General features: G+C 43.5%; 1 protein-coding gene across 1 annotated transcript in view; it reads left to right on the plus strand.

Moving 5' to 3' along the window:
• The window catches only part of KIAA1549L (KIAA1549 like), a gene marked incomplete at both ends in the record, with an annotated part of 277,076 nt that overhangs the window by 228,734 nt on the left and 33,402 nt on the right, over nucleotides 1-14,940 (plus strand). The window contains 3 exons of the mRNA XM_080690604.1: nucleotides 472-653; nucleotides 3,643-3,860; nucleotides 11,555-11,684. Coding sequence (XP_080546730.1) covers nucleotides 472-653; nucleotides 3,643-3,860; nucleotides 11,555-11,684 — 530 coding nt within the window. The remainder of the gene's footprint in view (nucleotides 1-471; nucleotides 654-3,642; nucleotides 3,861-11,554; nucleotides 11,685-14,940) is intronic.

Genomic DNA, 14,940 nt, shown 5'->3' on the forward strand with positions numbered 1-14,940 from the left:
GAAGAAAGCACATCTACAGCAACAAGTACAACCAAGACTTGTCACATTAATCTCGTACAAACGCGGGTGGCTTTGGCGGCAAAGGTCACACTGAATACTCTTACTCTGGTTATAGTCAGATTTTAAGAGCAGTTTCAGGGTTTGGCCAAATTCACTCTTTCCATTTCCAACTCGAGCATAGGGGATACACTGACTTTTATTCTTTTCTGAATGTATTTTGTCATTGTTTTGGAAGATTGGTTTTTGCCATTTAAATTCAAACCTTTGCAGTTCTTTCCTACTGACTGAGAACTCAACAGTGGGATAAGTAGCGTAGATCTCAAATTTAGAAAAGAACCACGAGCAGCCAGAGCCCTGGGCGCTAAACCAGACACCGCCGTCTCTGGGGTCATTTTGAGTAATGCCCTGACAACCATCCTCCTCCATCAGCTGCCTACATCATGAAAGTGATGTGTTTGTGTTGTGCTTTAGTGCCTGCAAGTGATGAAGAAGAGGGAGCGGTCCTCTTTGACAGCTCTGGCAAGGCGGCACCTGATCCCTTCGACACATCTTCTGGGTCCGTGCAGCTCATCGCGATCAAACCCACGGCCCTCCCTGTGGTGCACCCCACCTCGGACAGGAGCCAGGAGGCCTCTGCAGTCCTCAACGGCGAGGTGAGAGCCCCACCAGGCCTCAGGGATTCAGAGTAAGGGGTAATATCTCACTCTCCCAGGTTCAGCCTGCATCCAGGAACCTCAGGCTCTCAAAGTCCTTTATGCCTCTGCATGTACCAGGCCTCTGCAGAAGGACTCAGGACACAAGTCACCTTTTGGGGTGATGCTTTCAGAGCATTTTCTACCTTCACCGAAAGCCCAGAGGAAACCTTTTAAACAATGTGCTCATGAAGACAAACATCAGAAATTCTGATCCTGCCTCTCTCCTTTGCACCCTTAAACACCCACTAGGATGTCATTGTCATGGTGACAGGAGGGGCATGAATTGAGAGAGAGGCAGAGATCATCCTGTCATGTGGACAGGAATGCAGCTCACTGTCAGCTTTGAATTAACACTTTTTTTTCCAGCAAGCTCAAAACAACCTGCTGGCTGCCTTTGGAAGGAGAGCAGTGGGTATCAGCATGAGGTGAATCAGCTTTTCTAAGGGTCCCTCCTGAAATCTTTAGCATATATCAGGGAGTGATGCTTAGATTCAGATAGATGGTAAATAAAAGGTAGATGCTTGATAGATCGGTGATTGATAGATAATAGATGATCCATGGCAGCTGAGGGAGAGAGTTCAAAGGGAGAACAAGAAGTCAGGTAAAAAATGACCTGCCATTCCTCCATCTTCGGCAGCAGAATGGTCAGTGGGCTAAAAATGTGTATGAACCTTTAAGACATGCATATGGGGCCCACTTTGAATATTTACATTACATGTGTGCATAGATGTGTCTGCGTACACACTCTTCTGCTTTCCTCTGATGTTGAGCCTTTAGGATAATTGTTCCTTTCATTTGTTTCATTTGTTGTTTCCTGCAACAGGCGGGAGATTTCCAAAGTTTTAAAGTCTTTTCCCACCTCACCATGAGGAACATACCACAGCCCTGTACTACTGGGCATTGTGAATATACATTAGGACACTTCGAAAAGTGTTTTAAGAACCTGCTTCAGAAAGTTCCTCTTGTTTTCTGAGCTGGCCTAAAGATTAAGGTTCATTGACTCTTGAAAACAACTGGCACACGTATTGTGGAGCATCTATTTCCATTTCATCCTATTTTAGAGAAAGGCACTGAAGCCTGGGGGGTCCAGTGGCTCCCCAGAGTCACTCTGAAGGTTATTGTGGCAGCTGTGAGGCTCGGGGCCCAGAGAACCTTCCCCTCTGTAACTTATCATAGCCTGTTGGTGGAAAATAGCTTTGTGCTTTAGAGTGTGGTCTGTCAAGCCATGCTGTGAGGGTTTGAATCCCAGTTCTCCAACTTACTGTCTGTGTGACCATAGGCAGGTTAGTTAATTCACCTATGCATCAACATCTCCATCCAGAAAAACAGGGCTGCTGTACTTGGGAGGCTGAGACAGGAGGGATTGCAAGTTTGCAGTCAGCCTCAGCAACTTAGTGAGGCCACCTGCAACTTGGTGAGATCCTGTTTCAAAATTAAAAGAATAAAATAGGGCTGGAGGTGTAGCTCAGAGGTAGAATCCCTGGGTTCCATCCCCAGTGCCACAAAGAAAAACCAACCAAAGAAAAAATAAATAGGGCTGCTATGAGGATTGAATTGGTCAATATATGCAAAGTAATTACAGCAATGCCAAACACTCAGTAAGTACTTTATTATTATCACTAATGTATCATGTACTGTATGATCCTTGGCTCTATAATTTGGCTGCTTGGATGTCTTCTCAAATCCAGTCAAAATCTTTGCTTGGGTATAGTTCTGCCACCAGACATGCAAGCTCTGGGGTTGACACAATTGTGCTGACTTGACTTGGACCCTCTACCTATAGATCCTCGGACCAGCCATCATGCCTGGATTTCTTTGTCCCTGCTTAATGATATGAGTTTTATAGAGACAGACAGTGCATCTGAGAAAAATCTGACTTACCATTCCCGTTTCCTCCCAGGCCCATCACCCTGTCACAGACGGAGAAAAGATGAGCATTTTCCTTGTCTAGAAATGGATTCTTGCTACATTTGGGTAGTTAAAGAAATGGACCTTACTGGCATTTGGATTGGAAGAGAGCCCTGAACTTGTTCTCTGTAATTTTCTGCCTTGAGCTTGACACAGATTGCTTTATAATTTTCTTTCTTCTTGTATTCTTTATAAGTTTATTTCTTCTTGTGGCTGGTTTAAATGAAAAAAAAAAAAACCAAAGTCAAGCCATAAATTTTTCTTTTATGAATTACAGGAAATTCTTTTAACAATTTATTTTAAAGAAAACATAATGGCAATGTAGAAAAGTTCATAAATGTGAGTGTAACCTCCTTATTTCTTGTTATTTATTGAGCAGCGTCACTTGCTTTTATCTTTCACAGGTCAGGGCCACTAGCCATGTTCCTTTCTGAAACACCAGACTGGCTTTACCCTATACAACAGGACCTATTTGGCATTAGCAGTCAGGCTATTCAAAATTCTCTCTCTCAAAAAAGACATTGATTTATAGAAGGCAGACTGGTAGTGAGGAAAGGCCTTAGGAGCAGAGTATTTGTTCTGCCTCCCCACCCCATTCATCCCATCCCTCCAGCCTCAGAGTCTAGTCATCTCATCCATCTAGGCCCAGCTAAATGACCTGGGCAGGCTGCTGGCTGCTGGCTGCTGGCTGCTGGCTGTTGACTGCTAAGGCCAGGAGTGAGAAGAACTAGCTGGGTTTCCAGGTCAGAGACTCCTACAACAAGGAACCACAAAGGCACTCATAGGACCCTAGCCCTAGGCCTAAGCAGCATCAGCGAAGGAGGTCCTGAGGGGAGGTCTCAGGTGACCTCATTAGAGCCAGGCTCAACACCGTTCAGGGACTGATATTAGAGGGGGGCCACAGGTGGGTCTGGCTGCTTCAAAGGACCAGAGATGAAGCCTAGGGTGGATTTTCCAGGAGTGATAACCTTCTGGTGAAAGCCTCCCACAATCAACCAGGCTGGGTCAGGTACTGGCCTGAGACTGTCTCTCTCCCCAGGTGAACAAAGCCCTGAAGCAGAAGTCAGACATCGAGCACTATCGGAACAAGCTGCGCCTGAAAGCCAAGAGGAAAGGATACTATGACTTCCCCCCAGTGGAGACCAGCAAGGGTCTGACCGAAAGAAAAAAGATGTATGAAAAAGCCCCAAAGGAAATTGAGCATGTTTTGGATGCTGACCCGGAACTGTGTGCTCCATTCACCGAATCTAAAAACAGGTGCGGGTTCCATGGAAGCTCTTCGGGTTGCTGTGTTGGGGTGGGATGAAGGCGGGGGGCACTCGGGGCCCTTGATCTGTGCCTCAGAACTATGATCTTTGCAGGTTGCTTATCTGGCCCCCCACTTGCCTGTGCAAGAAGATGCTCCATCATGAGCCTGGTAGAGAGCAAAATTGAAGCCATTAAAACATAGCAGGGCAAACAACCATAATTGTCCTTCAGCCTAATGATATTTTCAAGCCAGTAGCTATTTCAGAACTGGGTGGAGAAATAATTATCACCTACCTAGTTAACGCAGCTCTCAGATCAAGGGATATTGTATTTTTCAATTATGTTAATGGCGGTTGCAGAAGAAAAGCAAATTTCATGTTTCCCCTTCTGTTCGGCCTTAGTGAGTGCTCCTCATGCTGCGGCCCAGTGTTCCACACCCGTTCTTCTTGTTCATTCATAGATCAGTTTGATTGTTCCACATTTATGGTCACCTGTATTAGGCACCCATCAGGATGCTGCACAATGTCGTGGCCGTGTGTGCTTTTTTTCATTCATTCCTTCAATTCCTCCAACATTCTGTGGTAGACCAGACAGCCCAGTCACTGCTCCGGAGGAGCATAAGGTCTGATGGGAGAGAAAGGTGATTACCCCAAGATGCTAATCACAGGCCGGAAGGGTGGTTGAAGTGTGGGCTGCTTTAGCAATCTAGAGGGGGACCTGGCCTAGTGGGGAACAGCTGGGCTCAGTGGCTTAGAGTTGGTATCTATCTCCATATGGTCTGTGATTCTATAACAGACTAATTTATAATGAGAAGAAGTTAATTTTCACACAGTTCCAGAGACCAGGAAGTCCCAGATCAAGGTGCTGGCATCTGGCAAGGACTTTCTTGCTGTGTCTTCTCGTGGTAGGAGGCAGAAAGACAAAGAGGCCAAGAGGGGACCGAACTCGCCCTTTTGGAATGACATTAACCTGTTGTGTCCTATCATCCCAGGTGCAGGATACCTATAAAAGCTTATAGTATAGAATATAATTATATCAATGTTAATTAATATAAATTAATAACATCATATAAGTTCTAGATCATAATTTCCAACCTATTTTATTTATACCTGTATTCATTTCTTTTTTCAATATTTAATATTATTTTTATTGATGCATTTTGTAATTATACCTCATAATAAGGTTCAGAGTGACAGAAACATATATGCACACAGCACGTGATGTATTACCACTCCATTCCCTCCCCCTCTCTGCACGTAATATTGAGGTTAGTATTGATAACCTCATGTAATTATGTAATTTAAGTAATTCTATTAATGCTAACTAATGCTAATTAATATAATAATATATAAGCTCTACTTTATGAGTTCTAACTTGTGTGTGTGTGTGCGCGCGCGCGTGTGTGTGTGTGTGTGTGTGTGTGTGTGTGTGTGTGTCTGGGGATGGAACCCAGAGGCACTGACCTCTGAGCTACACCCCCTGCCCAATTTTTTATTCTTTATTTTGAAACAGGGTCTTACTGAGTTGCGGAGGGCCTTCACTAAGTAGCTGAGGCTGTCCACGAACCGCAACCCTCCAGTCTTAGCCTCCCAGATGCTGGGATTACAAGCGTGCGCCACCACACCCGGCTTTTTTTTTTTTTTTTTTTTTTTTTTTTTTGGTGGTGGTGGTACTGGGGTTCCTGGAAGCCCTTCTACCTCCAGGCTATACTCCCAGACCTATTTTATATATTTTTTTGGAAACAGGGTCTCTTAAGCCAGCGCGTCTGGCTTCAAACCTACATGATCCTCATGTCTCCACCTCCCAAGCGTGGGGGATTACAAGCGTGTGCCACCATGCCCAGCTTTGAGTTCTAACTTTTTTAACATACCTGAATCCATTTCATTGACAGTCACAGAATAAAAAACTTGACACTCACTGGGTTAATGTCATCCACCAGGGCAGAGCCTTTGTGGCTGTATCATCTCCTAAAGTTACCAAACAGCAACCAAATTTCAGCTTGTGTTTCAAAGGGGGAAGAGCATCCAACCACTGCATTGCCTTCCAAGCTTTGTTGCTAACTAAGCAATGACCTCACATACCAGGTACAGAGGTACAGGCTAGTGAACCAGCCAGTCGCCTTTCCTCCTTTCTCACCTGCCTCATGCATTACATGATTCAAGGCCACCTCTTTTCCAGTACACATTCTTCTTGGTTACCTCCCCCAGCTTTGAGCCTGCCACTACTCTGACCCACCACTGAGCCACAGCAGATGTGCTCACCATATCCTGGGAGCAATAGAGAAGTCCCAAGCCTGAATGGGTATTTATTAAAAGCAAAAATTGACAATGTGACAGACTTGGATCAAAGCCACAAGCCCGAGTGAGAGGTAGGGCAAAATTTTATGAATTGAATCAGCATCATTTATTTTCAACAAAGAAAAGAGGAAATTCTAAGCCAGAGCTTAATTTACCATGCCTCTAATTAGAGTTGGCTGATATGACAAGCTATTGATATTGAATCATACCATGACAGGGTTCACAGCGTGTGTGCTACAATGTTAATAACTGTAGGGGGAAAGATATGGTTCTCATATGGAGGCTGCTGGCAGCTTCAGCTTTTCCTTTGTTGTTTTGAGGTTCCTCACTTCAGTGGTCTCTGATAGACTGGGCTGGAAGCTTCTTTTCCTCCTTCTGCTTTTTGACACTCAGAGAAAAATAAATCAATTATCCTGCACAAATAAGGGGGCTTGCTTTAAAAGTGACTTGAGGCCGGGCGTGGTGGTGCACACTTGTAATCCCCGCGCTTGGGAGACGGAGACAGGAGGATTGCGCAGGTTCGAAGCCAGCCGTGCTGGCTTAAGAGACCCTGTTTCCAAATAAAAATATAAAAATAGGTCTGGAAGTATAACCCAGAGGTAGAAAGGTTTCCAGGAACCCCAGTACCACCAAAAAAAAAAAAAAAAAAGGTGACTTGAGAACTAAAAAACAATTTCAGGGATGGCTTTTTATGAAAAGAGAATGAGCAGCCGGGCGTGGTGGTGCACGCGTGTAATCCCAGTACTTGGGAGGCTGAGACAGGAGGGTCGCAGGTTTACAGCCAGCCTCAGCTACTTAGTGAGGCCACCCACAACTTAGTGAGACCCTGTTTCAAAATAAAGAATAAAATATAGAACTGGAGGTATAACTCAGAGGTAGAATGCCCCCGAGTTCAATCACCAGTACTGCAAGAGAGAGGGGGGGGGGGAGAAGAAGAAGAAGAAGAAGAAGAAGAAGAAGAAGAAGAAGAAGAAGAAGAAGAAGAAGAAGAAGAAGAAGAAGAAGAAGAAGAAGCAGCAGCAGCAGCAGCAGCAGCAGCGGTGGGGGGAGGAGGAAGAGAAGGAGGGAGGAAGGAAGGAAGGAAGGAAGGAAGGAAGGAAGGAAGGAAGGAAGGAAGGAAGGACGGATGAGGTCAGAGACAGATACAGTCCTCAAGGCCTTGTTCCCTGTTCCCCAGCTCTGAACCTTGCTGCACTGGGGACCAGACTTCAACACATGAGCTTCTGGTGGGACATTCCAACCCAAACCATAATAGCTATAAACTGAATGAGCTGAAAATAGGAGTAGTACAAGAAACAGGTGGAGGAGAAATGCTGTCAAAAAAGAAGAGAGACTCTCCGAGGTGTTTAATTCTTGACTCACTCTCCCTTGGACTCCAGCAGCCACCTGCTGTTTATCTATTGTCACAAGTTAGTGTTACCTGTTAATTGCTGTACACAGTACACCCTCCAGAGACTCCACTGTTAGCAGTCCAACTGCAGCAGGGCACAGCAAGGGAATCTTTCTCCAGTCCAGAGGTGGCATTGGTAACCAGCATTTTACCTTCAGAAGGAAGTTAAATAAAAAAGACAAAGTTTAGAGTCCAAATAATGATCCTCACTAAATCTTTCTAGATACCTTTTGCAGCTCTTTTTTTTTTCTTTTTTTATTGGTGCATTGTAGTCATACAGCTTAATGGGGTACAAGATGGTAGAGATATACATGCACACATCACTCATTTAGCCCTTTTTTCTAAAATCAGAAAAACACTCCACTTTCTGAGACTCAGGGTTTGAGGTATACCCGAGACAGATGCTGTCTGCAGGCCCCCACCTATCTGCTAAGCGCTCCCCGCACCTGTTCAGGCCAGCGGCGTCCTGTGTTCTCTAAGCTTCTGTGACTCCCACTTAACAGCTTTTTCCTGGAAGACACCAGCCAGAAGTGTCAGGCTGCTAATGTTGAGCTCAGCATCCTCAGTGGATGACAGATGGGAATTGATGGACAACTACCCCAGGCAGGGGAACTCTGAGGGATCAGCTACGCTGTTGTAATAACCATCCATTGATAGCGAGGTCCTTGCTGACTCCAGAGAAACCCAGGGCTATCCAATTCCCATCAGTAAGAGAGAATTTGCCTACAAATGTGCAAACCAACCAATCTAGAACCCACACCCCAGTCACCTCCTTCAGATGGTCTCTCCGGACTCTCACTCTGGGCTTTAATCCACCTGCCCCAATCTCCCAGGGCCAGGTGCTGACCACTGAGAACAGCAGTTATGCCTCAGGAGTCTGCCACAATTATTCAAACCATCCCACCCCAAGCCTCCTGGTGGTGTGCCTGTCCCCTCCTTTTGAGATCTGTGAGGACAAGCTATCTTTTCAATGACAGTCGTCTCCTGATCTGTTGGCCTTGTCAGCCCTGAATAATAATGAACCTACATTTTAAACAGTATCTCCACACTTTTCCAGTGAGTGTGAGCCCTGGTGACCCAACAGGCTAGTCTGTTCTACATCAGTGACTCCTTGCCCATCCTTCTCTTTTCTCCCTGTTCCCCAGCTGGTGTTTTCCAGAACCACCTCCCAGGTAAATCACCTATACTCAAATCATCATAGAGTGTGCAGCTGAGGACCCTGAGCTAAGTTAGAGTTACTCTGAATGAAGAGAGGAATCTTCCTTCTCAGGGAGCTCTAGGCCATCTCTGTAGAACCCCAGGATTCCATAGGACACAATTTGAAAACACTTTCTTAATCTATGCTGAGATTAAAAAGTGCTTAAAAATCCAAATAAAACATATTTTTATCCAAACAGCAATATTTTCAGAGGTAAAAAATTTGCTCAAGTTTGCATTTTCCAGAATTTATTAATTTTTACAAAAATATAGAAAAATATCAACAAGAAATGAATACACCTAATGGAATTCCATTTGATTAAAATAGGTTCAGCCAGACATGGTTGCACACACTTGTAATCCCAGAATTCAAGACTCTGAGACTGGAGGATCGCGGTTCACGGACAGCCTCAGCCACTTAGTGATGCCCTTTGTAACTTAGTGAGACCCTGTTTCAAAATAAAGAAAAAAAAATATCGCAGGAGGTGTAGCTTGGAGGTAGAATGCCTTTGTGTTCCATAACTAGACCTGTAAAAATAAATAAATAAATAAATAAATAAATAAAATAAATAGTTTCCTCTACCTAAGAGCCTAATTTATTTCTACCTAGATGTTCACACACACCAGTGGCTGGTCAGCTGACATAGGTTGAACAATAGTCTTTAAGTTGTGTATCACAAGGGAACATTGTCCCTGAGGGAAGAATAGACTCCCTATTTATGCTCACATTCATGGTTCTTGAAAAGGCTTACACCATCACACTGTTGTATTTCTCTTACTTACAAAAGCACCTACTCACCTGTCAATTACCAATCCTATTTACTCCACCATCATCCTACTTAGTAATCTGTCCTAAATGGATTCATTGGCAATTTCAGGACAGTTGTGAAGTTGCATTTTCAAGAAATTATTTAGCTGAGCATAGTGGTGAATGCTTGTAATCCCAGCATTTGGGAGGCAGAGACAGGACGATAGCGGTTCGCGGACAGCCTCAGCTACTTAGCAAGGCCCTTCGCAACTCAGTGAGACCCTGTTTCAAAAAATAAAAAGACTAAAAATAATAGGGCTGAGGGTGTAGCTCGGAGGTACAATGCCCCTGGGTTCCATCCTGGGTACCGCAAAAAAAATAATAATAATAATAAATTATTTGTAATTAGATCAAGGATGAAAATTTTTTGGAATCTAAAGTGTGAGTCACTCAGAACAGATTCTGTCTCACAAGCCCGCTGAAGCCGGGTGCCTTTCCCAAAGGAAGCCTCTAATTGCAGATAACTAAAGGGCAAAGTTTATAATATTAGGTGTATCTTTTATATTAATTAGGATTCTTTTGGTTGCAAACAACAGAAATTCAACACCAACGGATCAAAGTGCATTATATATTATTGAGCATTATTAAAAGGTCAAGGCTTCAGCATGGCTGGATCAAGGGCTCATAAATGTTTCCTGCACTCGTGTTTGCTCTTGCCACTCTTTGCCTGCCCCTATTTAAAGGCAAATTATAACTTGATGGTGGCAAACTGGCTGTCGGTAACTCCAGGCTTGTGTCTCTATCTTCTTAGGAACCTCAGTGCCAAGAAAGTGCATCTTTCCTAGTGTTCCTAGAAAAAGTCTCATTGGACCAACTCAGGTCATGTGCACACACCCTGACTAATCATATGGCCGTGGCGATATCATACTGTGATTGGTCCATTGCCTTCCCCAGGAGGAAAGGTAGCCTTCAAGGAACATCATTCAGTTCTTACCAAACGAAAGTTGGCGTGGGTCCCAGGCAGAAAGCAGAGAGAGAGAGAGAGAGAGAGAGAGAGAGAGAGAGAGAGAGAGAGGAGAGAGGAGAGAGGAGAGAGGAGAGAGGAGAGAGGAGAGAGGAGAGAGGAGAGAGGAGAGAGGAGAGAGGAGAGAGGAGAGAGGAGAGAGGAGAGAGGAGAGAGGAGAGAGGAGAGAGGAGAGAGGAGAGAGGAGAGAAGAGGGAAGAGAAAGAGGAGGAGGGAGGAGGGAGAAGGGAGGAGGGAGGAGAGAAGAGAGAAAGGGGTCAGGGGTAAGACAGCCATCAAAGACCTGGTGATCCCAAGGACCTACTTTCTTCAACAAGGCCCCAAACAAGTTTCCACCATCTCCCAATAGCCAATCAAATTATGATCCAACAATAGATGAATCTGTTGATGTGTTGATGGGGTCAGAACCCTCATGATCCAAACACCTTCCAGAGCCCTATCTCTGAACATTGTTACAGTGGGGACCAAGCCTTCAACACATTTTTGGGGGGGATGGGGGACATTTTAGAACCAAACTATTGCCTCTTGGCTTATAGCTTCTTGGGCCAAGAGGGAATGTACCTTATCAACAATCACAATATGAAGCAGCTCACTTGCTCTTGGGTTTATTAACATGCTGTAGAATCCTGCACTTGAAATAAAAAAAGATTAAAAGGAACAGGAGGCTGCTGAGTCAACAAAGTCAGCAGAGTCAAGTATGTTCCGCCAAGTTAGCTGTCCTGGAGGGTCAAGGGAGAACCCTTGGTCTTGCCATCAGCAGAATTTTAGATGAGGTTGCACAGTTGCAATTGATTGTAGTTACTTCGTTTCCATATGAAAGAACCCTTATAATTCAACTAATGGTCACAGCATCTGGGGGAGGGGGGGCGATCTTTATTCTACTCTTTCTACAACCCCTTATGGCCAGGGAACAAACACCATCAATTCTGAGAGTTGTGAGGCAAATAAATCCAAAGCCTTCATTGGTTGCCTGGAGTTTTGGATCAGTGGAGAATTCCATCTGTCAGGGCATTTGCTGCATCATAACAGTTGTTGAATTTTCTTCAGGCAACAGATGAAGAACTCTGTCTACCGAAGCCGGCAGTCTCTGAACAGCCCCAGTCCAGGAGAAACCGAGATGGACCTTCTGGTTACGCGAGAGCGACCCCGGCGTGGAATCCGGAACAGTGGATACGATGTAAGTGTCAGGTAGACTGGGGGAACACAGGCTTTGCTTTCCCAAGAAAGCAGAGGGCTTAGAGCATCCCATAATGTTTCAGTTTACTGCATGTTTGTGGGATTTTAAAATGCACTAAAATGATTTCTGCTTTTTATTAACCTCTTTTACAAATTAAGACTACTTGGAATGTGTCAGAGTAACAGATTATTTTTGAAAGGACTATGATTTCTAGATTGTACCATTTTGCAAATTGTTCATTACTGACCTTAAACTCAATGGAGACTCTAACTGTCCTTAATTTCCTTCCTCTCTCTGTCCTTTGGAACTCAGTAAGAACCATGAAAAACAGGTTAGAATTCATTTGAAAATGGGCTTCTTGTAATCCATAGCAATGTTGAAAATTTGGACTTGTTCCTGATTTCGTAAGGCCCCAATATGCCATGGAAACAATGCGATATCCAACAGAGTGAGGTGATCATTCCATATGACAAAGCACATCTAAAATGCAACAGTCCTCATCGCATCAGACTTCCCCAGATGAGGGGTGGCAATCAGGTGCCTCCTGTTAGGCTGTTACATCCTGAACCTGGAGCTGTACTGTGAGCTCATATCGAGGACTCCATGCTGAGATGTTCAGTAATGCTTCCCCCTGCCCCAGAATGTCAGAGACTCTTGATAAGCGCTCAAGTTTTCTGAAAACTATTCTTTCTCTTCCCCCTAAAATATGTCTCTAGTGATAGATTAAAAATTTTCTCTAACAAGAGTTTTAATTCAAAGAAGTCTGGAGAAATTTTGTCATAATTTGAGAAGACAGAGTTTGAATATGATCCTTGATTTCTCAAATATATCATACTAATTTGAAGGCAGGAATATTTTTCCCCTGGGTATTGGCCATTCATTGCCACAAAAATTTTAAATGAGATTTTTAAATGGCCCAATTAATAAACAGGGGTATTCTACCTAGTTTGAATTTCTGATGATCTCCTTTATATTTGGTTACTTATTTACTTATTTATGGTACTGAGGATTGAACCCAGAGGCATTCTACCACTGACCTATATCCCCTATATTTGAGATAGAGTTTCAATAAGTTGCTGAGGCTGGCCTTGGGATCATCCTGTCTCAGCCTCCCAAGTAATGGGATAACAGGAATATGCCATGGTCCCCAGGTTATCTCTTTTATTTAAGTTTGATGTTTGTCTTGGTAGTAATAGTCTTATCTTTTGTGGGGTTTTATCTTTTTTTATAAAACTGTTTTATAGTTTGTTTGTTTTTTATTCCAGATACTTTAAGCACATCTTTTTCTTCTGTTGGGTTAAACTATCCTAGTAGATAATTTTTCATCCTAAGAAAATCTTATATAAAACTTATTCACTGATTATTGAAAAATCATAGGTTTTAAGTTTCCAACCAACCACCCCCACCGAGAGTCAGCATTATTCATAGATACCTGCTTAGTTTGAGGGAACTTTTCTGCTCAAGCCCCTTGATAAGATTTTTAGCTTATTTAATGATTGATATTAATAGGTTTCTTAGGAGAGCTTAGAACACTTTTAGTTATGATTAGATGGGCTAGAGGTTTCCATGATAATCTTAAAATAAGAACGTTGCGCAGTTTTAATCATGTGACATGATTTGCAGTCCTCACCTAATACCTGTGGAATGTCATGTTACTAAGTTACTTAGAGCAGTGGGAGAGAGAAGAAATTTTTAAAGGCGATAGCTTGCCCTTCATAGACATGCACAAATATTCCAAATATAGATTACTTTAGAGCGGCCCTCTTCATTCTAGCAGAATATTTATTAAAAAAAACATATTTTTCTGAGAAGTACATGTGATCTCAAAAGCACAAATAAAAGCTTCCTTAAGAGAAAATGATCATCTAGGGAACAGTTTTAAGAATTCGGATTACCACCGCTGCTAGAATGACACTGGCTAGTCAGGCATGGAGGCACGTGTCTGACAGTCCCGTCTACTTGGGAGGCTGAGGTTTGAGAATAGTAAGTTTGAGGCCAGCCTGGGCAAGTAAGTGAGACCCTGTCTTCAAAACAAAATAAAAAACAAAACGAAAAGCTTACCCGAATCTCCCCTTGTGCTTTTTATACTGTTCTCATAGTAATCATATGAAAAGTAGCTAACATGTACTAATGTGGTAGGCCAAGCCCTAGTCTAGTCTCTTTACGGATATCATCTCATTGAATTTATATGTTGGATAGAGTCTCTTATTGTGCCCACTGCATGGATGAGGAAATTGAGGCTCAAAGTTGTTACATGATTTGTCTGCTGCTCTCCAAAGCCCATCCACTTAACCAGCATGCAGTATGGCTTCTGTGTACACCCCTCCTCACATAACATAATATATGTTCTATATTTCTGAACCTCTGAAAGTAGCCAGGTATCGGGTCTCAGAAGGATTCCTAACATGGATAATTCACATAAGCAGAAAGTGGACCAGGAAATAAGCTAGAAAAAGAAGCAAAGCATAGTTTTAAACAATGCATTCATTTTCTGAACTCAATCATTTTCCAAAAATGTCAAGGCACTCCTGGCAAAAGAACCCATTAGCCCAGCAGTGGGCCTGCCATTCAGTTGGAAATGTGCCATTCTTCCTACTGGGTCTAGGGAGCTCAAAACCAGGCCAAAATATCCAGTCATTTCCGCCAGGTGAAAAAAGCTCTGACACGGTAGAAACCCGGAGATTTCTTTAACTTTAAATTTATATCAAAAGTTGATTACTTTTAGAGTCCCACAGGAAAAAGCTGCATATAAAAATAAATGAACAAATCCGTTATATAAGCAAACAAACACATGCTACACAGGCAGATATTAGCCCCAGGATGTTTAGCGGCCTGTGTTGTTTCAAAATTTCACATAGAGCAAGAGATGGTCTGCAGAAGAGAGGAGAAGCTCAAGGGGTTTGCGATCACTGTGTTTGCGGTAACAACTCGCAACCTCTTAGCCACTCTATTACGTGGGACATTCCCACTGGCAACTATGGACTCGTTGGTAGTAATTTTTCCAAGCGTACATACTCCAGTTAAAAGATTGAATCTATGCGGGCCGTGGTGGTGCACGCTTGTAATCCTAGCATTCGGGGGGCGGAGATGGGAGGATTGCAGTTCGCAGACAGCCTCAGATACTTAGCGAGGCCCTTCACAACTCAGTGAGACCCTGTTTCAAAAACTCAAAAGACTAAAACAAAGAAATAGGGCTAGAGGTGTGGCTTGGAAGTAGAATGCCCCTGGGTTCCATCCCCAGTCCTGCAAAAAAAAA

This window comes from Muscardinus avellanarius (assembly GCF_963383645.1).
Source record: "Muscardinus avellanarius genome assembly, chromosome: 1".
NCBI classification, from domain to species: domain Eukaryota; kingdom Metazoa; phylum Chordata; class Mammalia; order Rodentia; family Gliridae; genus Muscardinus; species Muscardinus avellanarius.